This window comes from Ursus americanus, chromosome 24, assembly GCF_024610735.1.
Source record: "Ursus americanus isolate L20-20 chromosome 24, mUrsAme1.1.p, whole genome shotgun sequence".
In the NCBI taxonomy this organism is placed as follows: Eukaryota; Metazoa; Chordata; class Mammalia; order Carnivora; family Ursidae; genus Ursus; species Ursus americanus.
Window position 1 is genome coordinate 4,763,566 of NC_142150.1, and position 17,894 is coordinate 4,781,459.

Consider the following 17,894-nt stretch of genomic DNA (forward strand, 5'->3'; position numbering starts at 1 on the left):
TCAAGGGGAGTGCACAGATAACCTCTGGTGCTGGGACCAGGGAACTCTGAAAATAAAGGGGAATTGTCTCTGAGATGTATAGAGTTCTAATTCCGGTAAGGGATAGTGAGGACCCATCCCGTCCCAAGCCTGTTGCATTTGCTTCATGGGTCAGCCTGCTCACAAAGCGTTCACAGGTCTTTCGGCTTTCCAGGGAGAAACACCATAAACAGCAGCAGGGACTCCGCTTAAGTGTGCCGAAAACCCTTTCTTATCTTGATGAAGTTCAGCAGTGACAACATTTCTTCAAACAAAGAGTTCTGTGCAGGCACAGTATTTATTATGTGCCCCCAGACACCCACCGGGCAGCTCCTCCCCGTCCCCCTGAGGTCTCGCAGGACTGCCAACATCAGTAGGTTGGCTGACTGGACCCATGTTTGCTACCAGAGAAGCCAGGGAGACATGCTGTTACATTGATTGAACAGTTAAATACAAAAAGATGCACACTTGGTAACTGCAATGATTTTATTCTATCTTTATTTAGCTTTAGTTTATCTCAGACAAGAGTGTTTTTAATATTAAGCATGCATATGTAGGTGTCTTCCATGCTCCTTATCCTATGAGTTGTATTCATTATAAATTAAAAGAAGTAGAGTTCGCTTCATGATGACCTAGAAAAAGAAAAGAACAGCCAGAATTTAGTAATTTATTAATTGTGAAAATATTGGTATCTATTATCTCATTCAGTCTTATATTAATACTAGCAATAGATACTATTGTTGCCCTTGTTTCATAGATGGTGACATTGGCCCGGAAAACGTGTCTGCCCGGGGTCATACAGCTAATAGAAGGCAAACTCAGTTCATGATCCCAAGAGTTGGCTCTGAATTCAGATGTACATGACATTAGAGTGTTTAGACCCAAATCATGTCATTACCTTTCAAACTAAAAAAAATAGATTAATCACAATTATAAACAGATCTATCTTTTCTGGCAGATGATTTCAGTGTCACAGGGAGATACTGGTCAAATGCAGGGGAATGAACCTACATTCTAGGCATTTCAGCTACTGGGACTCCCTGTTCTCTCTGCAGACATTGGAGTGGGCACATTCCCCTGTGGATTTTTTCTATTATGTGGGCTCTTGGAGGGTTAAAGTGTGGACTGCACCCCTGCAATACCCGGTGTTCCATCCTCCCATCTGACACTAGAAGGGCAGTCACCTTGTTCCTGGAGTCCTTTCACTGCTCAGTCCCCGAGTTCCTCGTGACGACCACCAAGGGCTTCGGGACCCACATTGGTGGGCTTGAAGGTGCTTTTCACCATGCGCTCAGCTCTGGCCAGCAAGCCTTCCAGAGGATTGGTCACACAGGGGGCCTTGTTGCTGGGGCTCTTCTGGGCAGTGATGCTGATTTGCAGGATGGAGGAAAAGGGGCCCGTCAGTGAGAGGCTGTCAGAGAGAGATCCTATGTGCCCCATGGGATATTCATGGTAACAGTATTGCTCTGAGAGGCACCTGTTAACGGTATGTCTTTCCCTAGTCACAGTGATCACTGCAGAAATACATAAGCTTCTGGGGAAAATGCTGTGATCATTCCCATGGACATTCCCAGGGGTGTCAGAAAGCCCAAAGTGGCTCTGGGTGAGTGGCCATGGAACGCAGACTGTAACAGCATATCTTTCCGGTATAATGAACTGAAAATCAAGCAAGGCTTAGGGGACAGATTACTTACCCAGAAGAGGAAGAGGTGAGAATGAAGGCCAGGTGCAGGTGTACATGAAGCCTAAAATTTCTAAATCTCCTGAGATATATGCAGTCCGTCTGCCAGCTTCACACTTACGAGTCCTAAGTCAATGCTAGAAAGTCCCCTCAGTACTACCAGCCCAATTTCCAGAGTGGGGGATTTCATACCTTCCCCAACTGCTTTCATAAAGGGATCTTTTTTTCCATGTGCTCTAACCAGTCTCTGTGTGACCTCTATTGTCAGTGGGGCCTGAGAATAGCTGGGTCCCAGGCTGAGGTGACCAATGGCAGTTTGCTGGCCTCCTGTCCAGCTGTGTTCTCTCTTACCTCTTGGGATATGCCTTCCTGGGCATGACAGGAGGGAGGGGATGCCCTGAGCCGAGCTGGGTGGGGAGCCTCACCTGGAGCCCTCAGTCTCCTGCTCCTGCTGCAGCTCACGGACCTTCAGCCGCACATAGTCGTTCAGCATTGCAGTCAGTAGGAGGCATATTTCATCCTCTGTGAGTGTAGCAGGTTCCAGTGGGTTCTCCATGGCAGACCTACAGAGGGGAAGAAGGCAAATAGAGGCTCTGAGCCCCTGTCTACCACTTCCCCTGGATCAGTAGCCAGGCTTCCTGTTGTCTGTGTTTTCCCTGAGGATGTGGCCACCCCAAATCCTAGTGCACCGGGCGTGAGCCCAATGTCCTTCCAAAAACATGGATTCACCAATAGTCAGGCACTAGGGTGACCCTGACGTGGACTGCTGGAACTAGAATATATAGGGTCATGAAGGTGATGGTTAGAATTTTCAGGAATATTATAAGCTTAGTGTTAAATTAGGTATTTTTAAGGATTAACTGATAAAACTTACATTAGTTTGAATCTGAAAACATTTGTGTAAGGGTGAGAAGTTAGATTGAGAGGTCACGTATTAGATCTAATAAGAACAAAATCAGTGGAAAATTAGATTAGTATGCAATCATTTCTCAAATTGGCTTTAATTAGATAAATAGGTTTGGTACAGATACAAATGTTTGGTAAACAGCAATGACTATTCCATTAAGCTCAATAAACCATATGAAAATCACAGTAAAGTGTAGTATATACCATTTGTTTTTAAGTTGTGTATAATCTCTATAGTATAAAATGTTTATAATAAACTCTTATGTAGGTTGCATGCATACCTCCCCCCCCCCCCCCGCCCACTGAGAGCTGGTTGTTAACCTTTTAGCACACCAGAGAACAGAGCTGTTTGATGCTAGGAACAGTGGGAGGGGAGTGCACTCCTGGCAGGGTGATCTTACCTGAATGGTGCTGCCTGGAGGGTACCCACTTGGTACAGGACCAAGATGCCAATAGCCAGGAATGGGGAGAACTTCCAGAAGCCCATGACACCTCTCTGCAAGGGAAGGATGATATCCCCATAGCAGTTAAAATTTCCATGAACCCATTGATAATAGTGAATCCCAATGTTCTTGTTCATATTGATAAATATTTTATTATTTGTATAAAATAATAGTTTGGATCTCTTGTGATTTCTTTGAGTTTTTGTATATCTCACCAATAATGAATTAAATCGAATCTTTTGTTTTTAAAGATTTTATTTATTTATTTGATAGAGAGAGACAGCCAGTGAGAGAGGAAACAGAGGCAGAGGGAGTGGGAGAGGAAGAAGCAGGCTCCAGCAGAGGAGCCTGATGTGGGGCTCCATCCCAGCCCTCTGGGATCATGCCCTGAGCTGAAGGCAGATGCTCAAGGACTGAGCCACCCAGGCGCCCAGAATGGAATCTTTGAATAAGAAAAAGTTTTCCCTGAGCCCCAGGACTGGGCTTCTAGTCTTGCCCCAGCCTGGAATTCCATCCTGTCATGGCTTCTGGATAACCCTTTACCTTCTCCATTGTTTTTTTATAAGCGAAGTGACTACTGGAGGATGTGGTGAGAATATAGCACGCAAGGATAAGACGTGTTCCTAGTGCCATAGTGGGGAGGGGGGAATGAGTAAACATCTATACTCCACACCCCATACCATTCTCCAGCTGGCCAGGTCTCCATTGAGGAGAGTCTCTGAATGCTGTCACAGAGCTTTTCCTATAATGCAACACAGAGCTCTCTTCCCTGTGTGGGGCTTTTGTTCACACCTTGTGGTGTTTGTGTGTGTGGGGAGGATGCAGCTAGAGAGGGAATATCTGTGCCATTAGAATCTCTGAGAAAATGAAGGTCAAAATTCTACTGCACAGCAGCTACACATGTGGACAAAAGTCCCCCCCCAAAACTAAGCCTAGCAGAATCTAAAATTGGGGTGCAGGGCTTACACTGGGGAGAAGCTCCCAGAACTCACTACTGGAATTTGCTGTTCCGGGCTGCCTGCCTCTAGGACAGTATGTCTATTTGCCACCCACTAGCACTGGCCCAGTTTCCACCAATTTCCCAGGGACCACCAGGCAGGAGATAGGATCCCTGAGCACACATTCTGCAGAAACTATGCCTGTTCTGCTCTCCACATGCAATGCTGGGGAGTCCAGTGTCCTGAGATCAGCCTAAAGCATGTCTCTAGCAGGAAAGAGAGAGACTGAAGCTCACTTCAGTGAGGACAAATGAAGCAAGGAGTCCCAGAACCGACCGTCCAGTGTTACCTGATGCAGGAGCCTGGGATGAATCCTGGAGTAATAGAGTTTTGGGAGGAAGAGACCCAGACAGACATACACAGAGACTCTAAGACACATAGGGACAGCAGCTACAAGAAAGATGAATGCAGAAGAGGGAGGGAAGAAGAAGGAGAGATAGAATCATACCGCTAAGCAGGAATCTCGGGGCTCACCTGGCAGCAGGCAGCAGGTGGCTTGGGCACAGGCGGCGGCAGCTGCGGCAACGTCGGCGTCAGGCGATGGCGCTGTGGAAGTGGCAGAGACACCTGAGCGGAGCGGTGCTCTGCTGCCTCCCAGCACCTGCAGCCGCTCTTATTCCCGCCGCTCTGGGTCTGGGGGGGTGTCCAGGAGTTCCAACCAACCAATGAGGGGACAGATCTCATACCCTGATGGATTGTGTCACCGATTTACGTCCAGAACCTAGAATATTCTGCGGAACCATCCCATTTGTATTTGCGTTGATGGGAGTGGAGGGAGGGAGAGGGATGGTGGGGGCCGAGGAGGAGAAATACCCTTAATATGAACAGGAAGTTGAGGGCAGTTTGACGTCATGGTAAATTTCGCCTGTTTAGTTCCACTGGGTTTGGAACGTGTGCCCCTCTCCACCCCCAGTGGTGCTGTCGTAAGGGGTGAGATGCACGAAGCAGGACATCCTAGCTCCCCTCTCTGACCCTAGAGGCCCGGTGTAAGTGAGGCATGGACGATTACAACATGCAGCAGCGTTGATTCTGGGCCCACGCAGGGTGTCTGGTTCGGGTAGCAGGAATCACAGAGGGGCAAAGCTCATGGGAAAAATCAAGAGATGAGAGTGATAGCAAGAACGTTATCAGTAGAACTCAATTCCAGGCGGTAAGGTGAAGGGAAATTAACTTGTCAGCACCTCAATGTACTCATCTTTGAAATGGGGACCATATTCCTGGGTTGAGAAAATGTTTTCGTTAGCGGCCATGTGCCTGCTTCCCAGCTACGGAGGGATTTAGAAGAGCCCTCATGCCCAGAGACCGATTATGTGAAATCCGATCAGATTCCCACCTTGTGTGGCTTCCTGGATTCGTGCTGGGTGGTCTGTCACGTGGTTTTGGAGGAGCTGGATGCCCTGCTGGGCCTGAGCCTGAAGGTGTTACGCACCGAGGCTTTCCAAGCCTCCAGACGGACTTCTAGCCCTTCCTCTTCCTATCCTGTCAGCCAGCACCACTGGCTCATCACCCTGCTGGAGCCATTTGCCCCGCTGCCCCTCGCTTCTGGCTGCTGTTTGCAAGGTTTCCCAGTGGCCTGTAATTCCAGCTCTTTGCCCACCTCCCCCACACTTCAGTCCTCCACTAGAGAGCACAGCACGCTTGAAGGCACTGAAGAGTCCCTGGGGACACAAGGCTCACACACAAAGCTTTCACACAAATTCATTTCAGTCTCCAAATGTGTGCGCACTCTCCGGAGCACAGGCCGGCACACGGGGTCCGACACACTGGGCATGCACGTGGGTTCACTCTGAATCGCAGCCCAAGCTTCTCTGAGTCTCTCTCACGGAATCACATGCACACGCGGCATGATGATGATCTGCTGAAATCATACCTGCACTCACTCTCAATGTAAGTGTGCTTTCTCAGTGTAGCACCTCCACTCTCTGCCGGACACACCAGCGGGAGGGTTTTAGGACCCCTCCAATCTGATCTTTCCACTCCCAGCTCGCCTGGTGGTCCTAAGTCCTGACTCCCTGCCCTCAGCTCCCTGAGGTGCTGAGATAGAAGCTTCTTATTGTTCCCAGGATCTCCTTGTCTGAGTGCACTGCGTGAAGAATGCACTCCCTGAGAAATTTTAACGCAAAGAAGGTAGCGCTTCGGGATTTGCTCTGGATATATGCTATAATGTCGCGCGACATTCCTGGCGGTCACTGTGCCAACCCGGTTATACAGGCGCAGTGGGTGGGGACTCATTAATCGGGCGGTGCAGGGTAGGCAGAGACCCCAGTTAGGTTGTTCCCTGGGAGAGCGGAAATTCTGGCTCTCCCGGGAGAGCAGAAATCCCCCGGAGGAAGCTGTCCGTGATCCGGGCAACGGTGCGCCCCACTCCTCAGTCCCTAGAAGCCTTTGTATTTCATAGCACACACCTGCCTTGTGCCACTTCTCCTTCCCTTCTAATTTGCTGGCCACTGTGACACCTACTTTCCAAGATGCCTCTGTGCAGCTTTCTTCCATCTTAAGTCCTGGTGTTGCCCTGCTGAGAGGAATTGAGTTTGAGACTTGGGTGTGTAAAGTCGTTCTCCTCATGGCTGACTGGCAGGGGGCGCGTTCTTCCTTCTAGTGTGAAATACAGAACCACTCTCCCCTGAGTCTGTCCCCGATTTACTGAGTATATACAAGGAAGTTTAGACCTTCACGAGTTCGCGCTGCTTAGATTATATCCTCTTATCCCTGGAACCTCTCTAAATTAAGGCTACACAGAAGACGATCTCATATAGAAGTCGCCAAGGAAAATACTGATTTTAAAATAGTCGCTTGACTATTTTGCTCCTCGTTTTGTAAACTTTTCATAACTTGATGTGAGAAGGGTCACATGTTGGGACTCCAGTCCCAGAGGTACTCAAGCAACACCACCCCGCCACCCGTCCCCCCCCCCCACCCGCCCGCGCTGGTCTTCTGCCTGGTAGCTGCGACCACCACAAATGGGGGAAATGGCAGCAATGTCTCCTCCATGGTGTAGGTCCATGCCTGAGTACACAAGTTAAGGGCTAGAGGAGAGACCAACACCAGGGGATCCTACAAGATCATCTTCCACAAAGCCCTGTAACACTGCTGCCTGGCGGGCAAGGCAAACAAACCACAGAAGTTCATTCTCAAAGAAATTCAGATCAATGGCCAACAACTTCCTGAACATCTTTTGAGAAGCCAGTTCTAGCTCTCTACAAGCATCAGGGGACCCCTAGAGTCTTGACCGCCTTGAAGGCATGTGTAAATATAAAGAGGACACCACGTGCCTATCTTTTCAAATTAGTGTTTTTGTTTTCTTTGGGTAAATTACCCATAGTGGAGTCACTCAATCATATGGTAATTCCGTTTTTAATTATTTGAGGCACCTCCTTAGTGCTTTCCACAGTGGCTGTAACCAGTTTGTATTCCCACCAACAGTGCAGGAGGGTGCCTTTTTCTCTACATCGTTGCCTACATTTTTTGTGTTTTTGTGTTTTTGATTTTAGCCATTCTGACAGGTGTGAGGTGATATCTCACGGTGGTTTCGATTTGCATTTCTCTGAGGATGAGTGATGTTGAGCATCTTTTCATGTGTCTGTTGACCATCTGTCTGTCTTCTCTGGTCAAGTGTCTGTTCATGTCTTCTGCCCATTTTTTAATTGGATATTTTTAGTGAGTATCATATAAATCCTTTATGGTTTATAGTTCTTTATGATAAGGAACTCACCCAACTCAATAGCAACAGCAAAGAAACAAGCCAAAACACCAGTCTGATTAAAAGATGGGCAGAAGACCTGGCAGAATGGCTATTATCCAAACCAAAGAAAAAAAGCAGAAGCAAAAAACCAAGAAATAACAATTGTTGGTAAGGATATGGAGAAAAGAGAACACTTGTGCATTACTGTGGGATAGTATATTATTGCAAGCACTATGGAAAACCATATGCTTGTACATTGAAGAATTTTGAATAGACCTACCATATCATCATGCAGTTCCACTTCTGGGTGTTTGTCTGAAGAAAACAAAAATGCAGATCGAAACATAAACGCACCTGTATATTCATACGGTATTATTTACAATAGCCACAATATGGAAACAATTCATGTCCATTGATGGATAAATGGATAAATAAAATGTGATATATATGCAATGGAATATTATTTAGTCGTAAAAGAAGGAATTGTTGCCATCTGTGAGAACACGGTTGGACTCCGAAGGTATTATACTGAGGGAAATAATCAAACAGAGAAAGATAGGTACTATATAATATCATTTATATGTGGAATTTAAGGATAAAAAGATTAGAAAATCTCTCGAACTCATTGATACAGAGAAGAGATTGGTAGTTGCCAAGGTAAGGGGTGGGGGCTTGGGAGAGGGCAAAATGGGTAAAGGGGGTTTATAGTTACAAACTTCCAGTTACAAAATAAATAAGTCATGGGACATAATGTATAGCATGGTGATGATAGTAAATAATAGTGTATTGTATATCTGAATCTAAGAGAGTAGATCTAAAAAGTTGAAAAAGACAGTTAACTTTATTGCTCCTACGTAATTCATGTCCGATATAGATTGAACGAGAACCACACCACCACAACCATGACAACATCTGTAGAGACAACAACATCACCATAGCCATAAGTCCATTCTTTTCAGCCTGGGGGAGATCCAGAGCTGTAAAATTAGCTGGAATTTTGTAATTGAAAATTGTACGGGTTCCACATGTAAGGAGTTTGGAAAGTCATAACAAGTCAAAAGGTCAACAGACTGAAAAATCATCAATTATTCTAAGATCATAAAGAGGAGGAGAGGACAAAGATCAAAACCCTGCCCCTGAAGTTTGGAGAGACAGAGAGGCAAATACAAGGAGTAATGGCTTACCGGAGTGGAGAGTCACAAGGCACAGCTCGGGAGGAACCAGTGTCTGGAAGTAGAGATGGGGTAGGATAACCTGAATTGTGACAAAAGGCTGGACAATAGTGAGAGCTAAAAATTCCAGGGGGACGTGACCCTGGTGGGTGGAGGTGCATTCCACAATTTTGGGAGGTTTACGTCTAAGCGCTCCACCGGGTTCTCACAGAAAGTATCAAAGAAAAACAATCCCCTTGTGCTTCTGTAGGGCAGGAGAAAGGAACCATTTTGAAATACACCAGAGCACTCTGTTTTTCTTAATAGGATCTGTCCTCAGCAGAAAGTAATTAACTAGAGCCTAATCTGTTGGGGTATTATCAGAGCCTGAACGACCAGAGGAAGAGAAATACCCAACTCCAGTCAGCTCAAGACTTCCACGTGGTAGAACGGAAATACCCAACTTTAGTTGATTCTAAAAACAAAAACCCAAACCAAAATGCTGAGAGTGTGTGAAGTTTACAGTGCAGAAGCATAGGCTCACTAGAAGTCTGAGCCCTTAGGGCAGGTCTGTGGATGCTTCCTCTCCCTCTCTATTCCTAATGGGTAACATTTGGAAGGAAGCAAGAGGTCCTTGGGAAGGTGAATGGATAAATAAACTGTGGTACTTCCAGAGAATAGAATATTATTTAGTGGTAAGAAATGAGCTATGAGGGGCACCTGGGTGGCTCAGTCGTTAAGCGTCTGCCTTCGGCTCAGGGCATGATCCCAGGTCCCTGGGATCGAGCCCCTCATCAGGCTCCATGCTCCACTGGAGGCCTGCTTCTTCCTATCCCACTTCCCCTGCTTGTGTTCCCTCTCTCACTGGCTGTCTCTCTCTCTGTCAAATAAATAAATAAATAAAATTAAAAAAAAAAAAAAGAAATGAGCTATGAAGCCATGAAAAGAGCTGGGGCAGGGGCGTCAGGGTGGCTCAGTTGGTTAAGCGGCTGCCTTCAGCTCAGTTCATGATCTCAGGGTCCTGGAATGGAGCCCTGATTTGGGAAAGTCCGTTGGAGTAAACAAAGCAAGAGTTCAGGTTGGTGTCGGTTTCTCATTGGCTGAGTTGCGGGGGTAGCTGATTTCTTGTAGGAGGTGGAGTGTGCCTCTTTTTCTGTTGCTCTCTGTAATGGATGATTCTTTCCTATTGAGGATTCTTCTGTTGGAGTGTGTACTAGAAGGTCCTTCCTATAATTGACCTTGAGTGGTATGGCTCTCCCTTCTGGCCTCCCAACTCTACTCTACTGAAGTTTCCCTTTATTAATTTTCACAAACTAAGCCTGCTATGGACTTCGGGCATTATGATGTGCAGTGTAGGTTCATCATTTGGAACAATGTACCACTCTGGTGAGGGGTGTGGCTAATGGGGAAAGCCATTCATGTGAGGGGGCAGCGGTATGTGGGAAATCTGTGTACCTCGTCTCAATTTTACTGTCAATCTAAAAATCTACTCTGGAAACAGAAAGTGCTTTAAAAAAGTTGTTTGGACTGTGTCAAGAAGGAGCCAAACCAAAGCTTTCCATTAGTAAGTTTACTGAGGAACAGGGGCAGAGAATCCATTGCTTCTGAATCATTTCCTTAGGACATTTTCAGAGGGCAGCAGAGCCCCTAGTGTCGGAGGGAGGGCAGGGGTGGCTGCCAAAGAGAGGCAGGAAGTGTACCCTGGGGGTATAGGGGTTTGCTGAGCCTTTTAACCAGGTGGATTGCTATAAACATTGGAGGAGGGAGACATCAATGTTTAACGAATAACCTACATAAGAAAGTATCTTCAAGATATTGCATGTACAGTGAGTAGGAAAACTTCCTACAAAATCATACTGAAATAAACGGAAGCAAAAAATTGAGTTCCAGCTGTATGTCAGGCACTACCCATGTGTTATCTCTCTTATTGTCAAGAGTTTAATAAGATGGGTATTATTATCTTTGTTTTATAGGAGCAGAAGTAGTAAGAGAATTTGGCTATATATATATATAAATTAATTATATTTTCCAGGTGCCATTGAAGCGCTGGGATGCCAGGACATGACTGATCTCCTACAACCTCAGGTAAGAGCTCTTGTCCTCTGGACACAGCTACTGAATCAGAGCATGACGTGGGCTTGTCTGTCTGTTTCAGGACTAATGTGATTTGTAGTGAGAGGCTCAATGACCAGGCAGGAATCATTTATAATTCCCGGCCCAACATTTGGGATATTGGCAATTTTGCTGCAGGAAAATAAATGTTAGTGCTGCCACTTATGGTGCTACTATAAACCCTAAAGCTGGAACATAGACTGTGAGCCCCATGCTTTAGATGCCTCTGCTAGACTTCCTTGACAATAACCAAAGAACAGGACTGTGAATTGAGCACTGGATTAAAACTGACCTGAAAAAAATCACTTTTTAAAAACCTGTATCCAGTATTTCAAGACTTTACTGAGGTTGGACAGGCAATAGGGAAGTGTTAAAATCGTTTGGGGTGAAAATGAACCCCAAGATTTTCCACCACCCAAGTTTGGGGAAGCTCTCTAATACATCCCTGCTCCTAGGAGAGAATGTGATCATTATTCATGTTCAGCTATCAGGATTTGCAGCACTTTGTTGTAGTATTCTCTGTCCCATCAGTGGGCCATATCAACTGCTATTAAGAGTCTAGAATCTAGGGGCGCCTGGGTGGCACAGCGGTTGGGCGTCTGCCTTCGGCTCAGGGCATGATCCCGGTGTTGTGAGATCGAGCCCCACATCAGGCTCTTCCGCTATGAGCCTGCTCCTTCCTCTCCCACTCCCCCTGCTTGTGTTCCCTCTCTTGCTGGCTGTCTCTATCTCTGTCGAATAAATAAAATCTTTAAAAAAAAAGAGTCTAGAATCTAGGAGGTGATGTCAGTGGTTTAAGTTAGAGAAGGCATGAGAAAGACATTTATGGCAAAAGGAAGGTTGGGATTTCATGTTCATGGTGTCTTCCTGGACTCTCATAGGAAAATAAGAGAAGCCAGTGGAGACGACTTACCCTAGGCACTGCTCTCCTAACTGTAGAGGCAACTTTCCTGTATGCACCAGAAGAGGTTCCTTCTAAGGTCCAGAGACCATTTTTAGATTTTCATCAGCCAGGGAAAGAACTGAATGTGGTGGAGGAAGGTCAGGTCACTCTGACAGGTGGATGGACTCAGCTGGTGACGTCAAGGAATTATCCTGGCTGGGTTCCTCTTAGATGATTGAAGTTCTCCCTTGACTCAGACTACAGGATGCAGAATGGCTCTCCTCTCCTTGGCTGAGAACACAGTTCCATGGAGAAGAGGGATAGAAATCAGAACCTTCCCACTATACCAGAAAGCTCCTTGCAGAGATGACTCCCTTATGGCAGTGGTCAGGAACCATAAAGCACAGCTAAGGGGATTTTCTCTCTAACTGGAGTGGTCTGGGATTAGGAAGAGTCTGGTTTTAGGTTCTTATGCAAGTGGAGTTGAGTCTTGGCTCTATCACTTACCTATTGTCCTTGAGCAGATGATACTCCCCTGGAGCCAGTGTTTCTCACCATGTAGAATGTGGATAGTAATAACTACTTGGCTGGAGTAAAGATGGTTTTGTGAAAGACCAGACCCATTAGTTGTCATGGAGCAGATATTTAAGAGTGGTGGCTTTTATTATTATTATTATTATTATTATTATTATTATTATTATTATTATTATAGCTTATCTAACGATATCAGTTCAATACAGTTGAATGAAGTCAGTATCCATAGATAGTCCTCTGTCTTCTTAAGAGGAGGGCAATGTGTAATTTAATTTTCAAAATAAAACCAACTGCCAAAGCTACAGCAGAAGAAATCTGCCTTCCCCCAAACTCTCAGATGCATGCCTGGCCTTGTTGCAGGCTCACGGTCCAGCAGGATTAATGACAATTTGTCTTAAACACCTGGCATATAGCCTGGTGTAGAGGAGACACCCAAGAGTGATGGCTATTATTATCATTATAACAAAAGCTCACCCTTTCAAGTACCAAATTATATCAACTCATATGGAAAACTGGATAAAATGCTTTGCAAAAACTATAGGAACAAAGAGCCTATAGGCACTGATTGCAAACCTGTAAATACTGGTCAAGAACTATAAAAAGGGTTTTTGGACATCTACACAATTAATCTGTACTGATGAAAACAGAAATGGGGCTTGCCAGAATTATGTGTAAACACAGGCAAATAGATAATGAGTGTACATTTACAAATAATGGTCAGGAGCTTCGTGGTCTTCTGACAACAACAGCTTCAACTAGCTCATGCTCAGGGCAACAGTTGAAAGCAGCCAAGCAGGTGAGAGCTGTGTGTGAGTGCAGAGCCTACGGACATTGAGTGAGAACTCAGTCATGGTCACGGTGGTAGCAATGAATTGTCATGACACCTATGCCACTTATGCAGAGGCGAGTTTCTTGGTCTCTTCTCCTCAGCTTTGTCTGATTTAAGGGAGGTCTGCAGGCAAGGCGACACCTGATGAGTGGGTGTTCTTGCATTTTCTTTGACAAGGCACAGCCATGGTGAAGACTCAAGTCCACTGTGGGACGGCCCAGCAATCCAGGCTCCTATCTTATGAGGGGTGTGTCCCTGGATAACTGGGCTCTGAGGACACAAGTAGAAATTTCCAGGCAGGTATGTAATTGGTCCCTGAAGATGGTGAGAGATCAATCAGCTGTCAAATGTTCAGATCAAATCAGTCTTTGGCCTCAAAGCCAAAGATCTTCAAGGACCTTGGGCACCCCTCAGCACTGGGCCAGTTGTCTTCAGCACACCTTTAAGCTGTAGTCAAACACACTTAAACCATCAGTGCCTAACTTCTCTCCAGCCCCAATAGGTGCCATCCACAGGGAAACCTCCAGTTAAAATGATAATATATGGATACACTCCTTAGGGAGCTCTAAGACTGAGCAGAGACCACTGTTTAGAGAATGGTATGTTTCGCCTTGTCACTGCTTTGCCTTCTGGTAAAGATGGGAAAGGATTGTTTCTTTTGCCTCATAAGGTCAGGAGTTTTCACTTGTGAAAATGCTACTAAGAAATCCTTTCTGCTGTCTCTGTAGGAAGATAGAGATTCTAGGTTCCTTCAGGTGACGAGGCAGAACAGGGGAATGTTATTGAGAAAGTTCATTCCTACTTTTGCTGGATACAATTATATTTCAGATGATATAATTAATTATCTGTTTTCTTTTTCATCGGACTGTTAAATACCGTTAAAGCAAGAATGGTGTCTATCTTGTTCAACCTGTATTTCTTGTGCCTAGAATGGAGTATATGCTCAAAAAACTTTTGAATCAAGTAAAGAATTTCTACTGTGACTCAAGGATATAAGAAGCCCTTATGAAAATTCTCAATACGTTTTGGGTAACCCTACTTAATTCACTATGGGATTGGAGTAGGAAGGGGCTAAAAGCTTTCCAGATGCTTCTAAGAAGTTCTAACAAATATCAAAGAGTAACAGTGCAGCCTTTGGGGAACTCATCCTTATGGTAAGTGATCGGGGTATCCATCCTCTTTTCAAAGTTGTAGTTAACATTTAAAGAAACCTAGTTGATTCTAGGAGTCAGTCATTTCCGTACTAAAATGAAAGGTTCAACCAAATACTACTGCTGCAGTTCAGTGGCAATGAACTTTGATATTTAAAGTAAGTGCAAATATTAATACATCAAGTACCCATAATTATATTCTATTTTTAAATCTAATAAAAATATGGAAATGGTGTTTCATCTGATTCACCGCAAAAGATATTACAATAATCTAATATGATAATTGCAAAAGAATGAATCAGAATCTTGGCTTCTAATAATGAACAGACATTGCCTTGTAAGTATTCCAAAAAAAGAAGAAAAAGAAAAAAAAAGAAAACCAGGAAAAAAATGATGGCAGAGAGAATGACCTCAAAAGTTTAAATATATGGAACAAATTGAAGTAAAAAAAAAAATCTCCTGAGTTTTTCCCTAAAGCTGTGTTTTCCACAATACTTACTACATTAACATTATGTAGGTATTGATAAAAGCACATTCCCAGGCCCCACCCTATGCCAAATGATTCTGAATTTCCAGAAATCAGGTCTGAGAATTGAATTGTTACAGTATTCTCCAGGTTATTTTGATGCACAGCCAGGTTTGGGTTGAGCTCTAGACTGTCATCTTCACAATATATCTTTCATTTCTTTTTGTCATCTCACTGATCAAGATCAGCTTCCTTCTGGAAGCATCTGTAATTTGTTTTATATTAACAAAATTTCTGTGCTTCCTTTTATCTCCTAACTCCTTATCTTATTATGGCATTAATCAATGTGTTATAGAATCATGAAACTGAATTGGTAGAAGAATGGAGAAAAAGCAACACAATAGTTTAGTTCTCTCCACATTGGATCTTTAGATTTTGCTTTTTTAGTTCAAGTATTCTCTCACACAGAACAATAGACATTGTTATATTCAAATGTAAATTTATATTAACTCACATCCCTGGCATGAAAGATCCTAGGATACGGTTTTTGGGGGAGGGTATCTCAGCTCACTTAGATTGAACCTGAGGATTTTTCTACTTATAAGCTCGACATGTAAATCATGACCCAAGCTTCTGACAGTTTTTAATTAATGGTGAGAACCTAGGTTTAGAACAAAATTTAGGTTCGAGTCCCAGCTGTGACACTAATGTGATTTTAGAAAAAATTGCTTAATTTTAAATTTAATTTAATTATGATTTAGAAAAGTTGCCTTCACCTTTCCGCATCTAGATTTCAGCAAGTGAAGATACAATGTCTGATATGGAATAATAATAACAATAGCTAATAATCACTAGGTGCTGTATTAAATGGAAGGTGAATAGGAAAACAAAATAAATTATTTCTCATCCATTAAAGAAAATTGTTGATCATGTAACTGCCATAGCTTTAAACCTTAATAGGGAGTTAAATCGAGTGTTCCAGAAAGAAAGACAAACTGATGCGTCTAGTAAAATATCTTTTTAGAACCAGATCAAAGGAAAGACAACAAAACTTGGATTTCCTTGTTTTGAAAATCGACAACACCATTTTATTATGAATTATCTAACTGGAGTTGAAGAAGTTATCTCTTGACTGGCAGATTGTATTTGCCAGCCGTGCCTGCAATATTATTTCCCATCCCATCTGCTTTTAAAAAAAAAACAAAAACCTTGCCATATTCCCATTAAGAGATGGAGTTTATTTCTCTTCCGCTTAGACTGATAGACCTTTGTGACTAGCTCAATGAATACAGTTCAGCAGGTAGCACGCGATGAGACTTCTGAGGCTAGGTCATAAAAGGCAGTACAGCTTTGTCCAAGCTCTGACCCTTAGGATTTCGGCCTTTGGAATTTCTTATTGCATAAGAAAGCCCAGGCCATGCAGAGAGGTCCATGCAGAGGACAACATGGGGTTCCCAGCCTTCAGCCCCAGCTATGCTCCCAAATGACAGCCAAAAATAACCAGTTGATTAAGTCAACTTGGAAATGGGTCCTCTTGCTTTCAATCAAAGCACCACAGCGGATGCCAAGCCCTGCCCAAATTGTACATCTCTGAGCTAACAGAATGATTGTTTTGTTTTAATTCACTAAATTTTGGAGGTTTTTTTTTAATGAATCAAAAGATTTTCAGAAGAGTATATTGCTTAATCCTTTAGAACTCTTATATCAGTACTACATGTCAGCATTTATTTAACGACCCTGTGGGTTGTTAAGATGTAATAATCAGGCATCCAATTAAACCAAAGAATGTTATTCGAGGCAGAGCTAGGCTTCCTACTTGGAATTTGTATATTTATATAATCTCTGTATTGTCAGAATAATTTTCCTTCCTCTCTTTTTATTAGATGTTGAATAAATGAATGAATGTATGAATATTGAAGGTAAGCTAGCATATGATTCTATTCAGGAGAAAGACTAGGAGTAGTGAAGGGATTAGAGAATTAGTTACAAAACTATGAGAATAGATGAGTTCTTTGAGATTTAAGCCAATCACACGATGTAGCACATCTTGCTCTCAGATCTTGGTTTCTTTTCTTCATCAGTTCCTGCTCTTCCTTCAATTCTCATCATTAGGACCTCTTTCTTGGATCCCTTGTCCTCTAGCTCCATGCAAATTCCCTTCTGTAATGCTCACACCCCTGGCTGGGGGTGCTTGAGTGTGAGACATGTCTTTCTTGGTTGCTTCTCCAGCCCCAGCACACAGCATTGTAACCATCACACAGGGGCTACTCTCTCTCCATTCATTGAATTGAATTGCAGGCAGTTGCTCTAGGACACGTAGTTGGTTTGTGTTTCTCACTGGTCTTGGTGTTTTGTTTTTTTTGGCCATTAATTTCTTTCATGTAGCATTATCGGATAGTTAGAGATTTTATAAATTCCCTTTCTACTCCTCCAGAGTGGGTACAACTTGTGGGAGAATGGAGCTACTCACAAGTATAAAATTATATTATCCGATTAAATAATAGAACCAAAAAATGACGACTAACCCGATTCTCTAAGTGTCCGTGTAGGCACATGCTTGGAGAACACATGTTTATTATCCATTCTTTTATCTTACCCCACAATGCTTCTCTCTTTCCTACTTCCTGTCTGTTTTTTACATTGTGGCAGGGCTATCATTTCGGACAATTTGCACCTAGGCTGTCTAAATGACGACTTCATCCCAGTGTCAAGTATAATGGTGTCTAACACATGGAAGGAGCGCAATAAATGTTGTTGAGTGAATGAGTGAGTGAATAAATGAATGAAAGGATGTTGGAGAGATTTGATGTAGGATCTTGTTCAGGAGAAAGATCAGGAATAAAGAGATGAGGGCATCAATCCCAAAGCTGTCTTTGTGTTCTTTGACATTTAAGCTGACTGAAAGATGCAGCACACCTGGCACTCAGAAGTCGGTTTCTAAATACCATTCTCCAATAAAATGAAGCAGGAATCCTTGCAGGAATGGCTGCTTCTAGGACTGAGGCAGGGAAAATACAGACGAGTATGGAGCATTATACAG

General features: G+C 43.7%; 1 protein-coding gene across 1 annotated transcript; it reads right to left on the reverse strand.

Moving 5' to 3' along the window:
• Positions 1-499: 499 nt before the first annotated feature.
• On the reverse strand, positions 500-4,622 carry LOC123791638 (calcitonin receptor-stimulating peptide 2-like). Its single transcript, XM_045796483.2, has 5 exons — positions 4,521-4,622; positions 3,007-3,101; positions 2,125-2,262; positions 1,203-1,387; positions 500-650 (listed from the first exon to the last, which is right to left on the reverse strand). The coding sequence occupies exons 2-4, from the start codon at positions 3,090-3,092 to the stop codon at positions 1,228-1,230; spliced, it is 384 nt and encodes a 127-aa protein (XP_045652439.1). The 5' UTR covers positions 3,093-3,101; positions 4,521-4,622; the 3' UTR covers positions 500-650; positions 1,203-1,227.
• Positions 4,623-17,894: the final 13,272 nt, after the last annotated feature.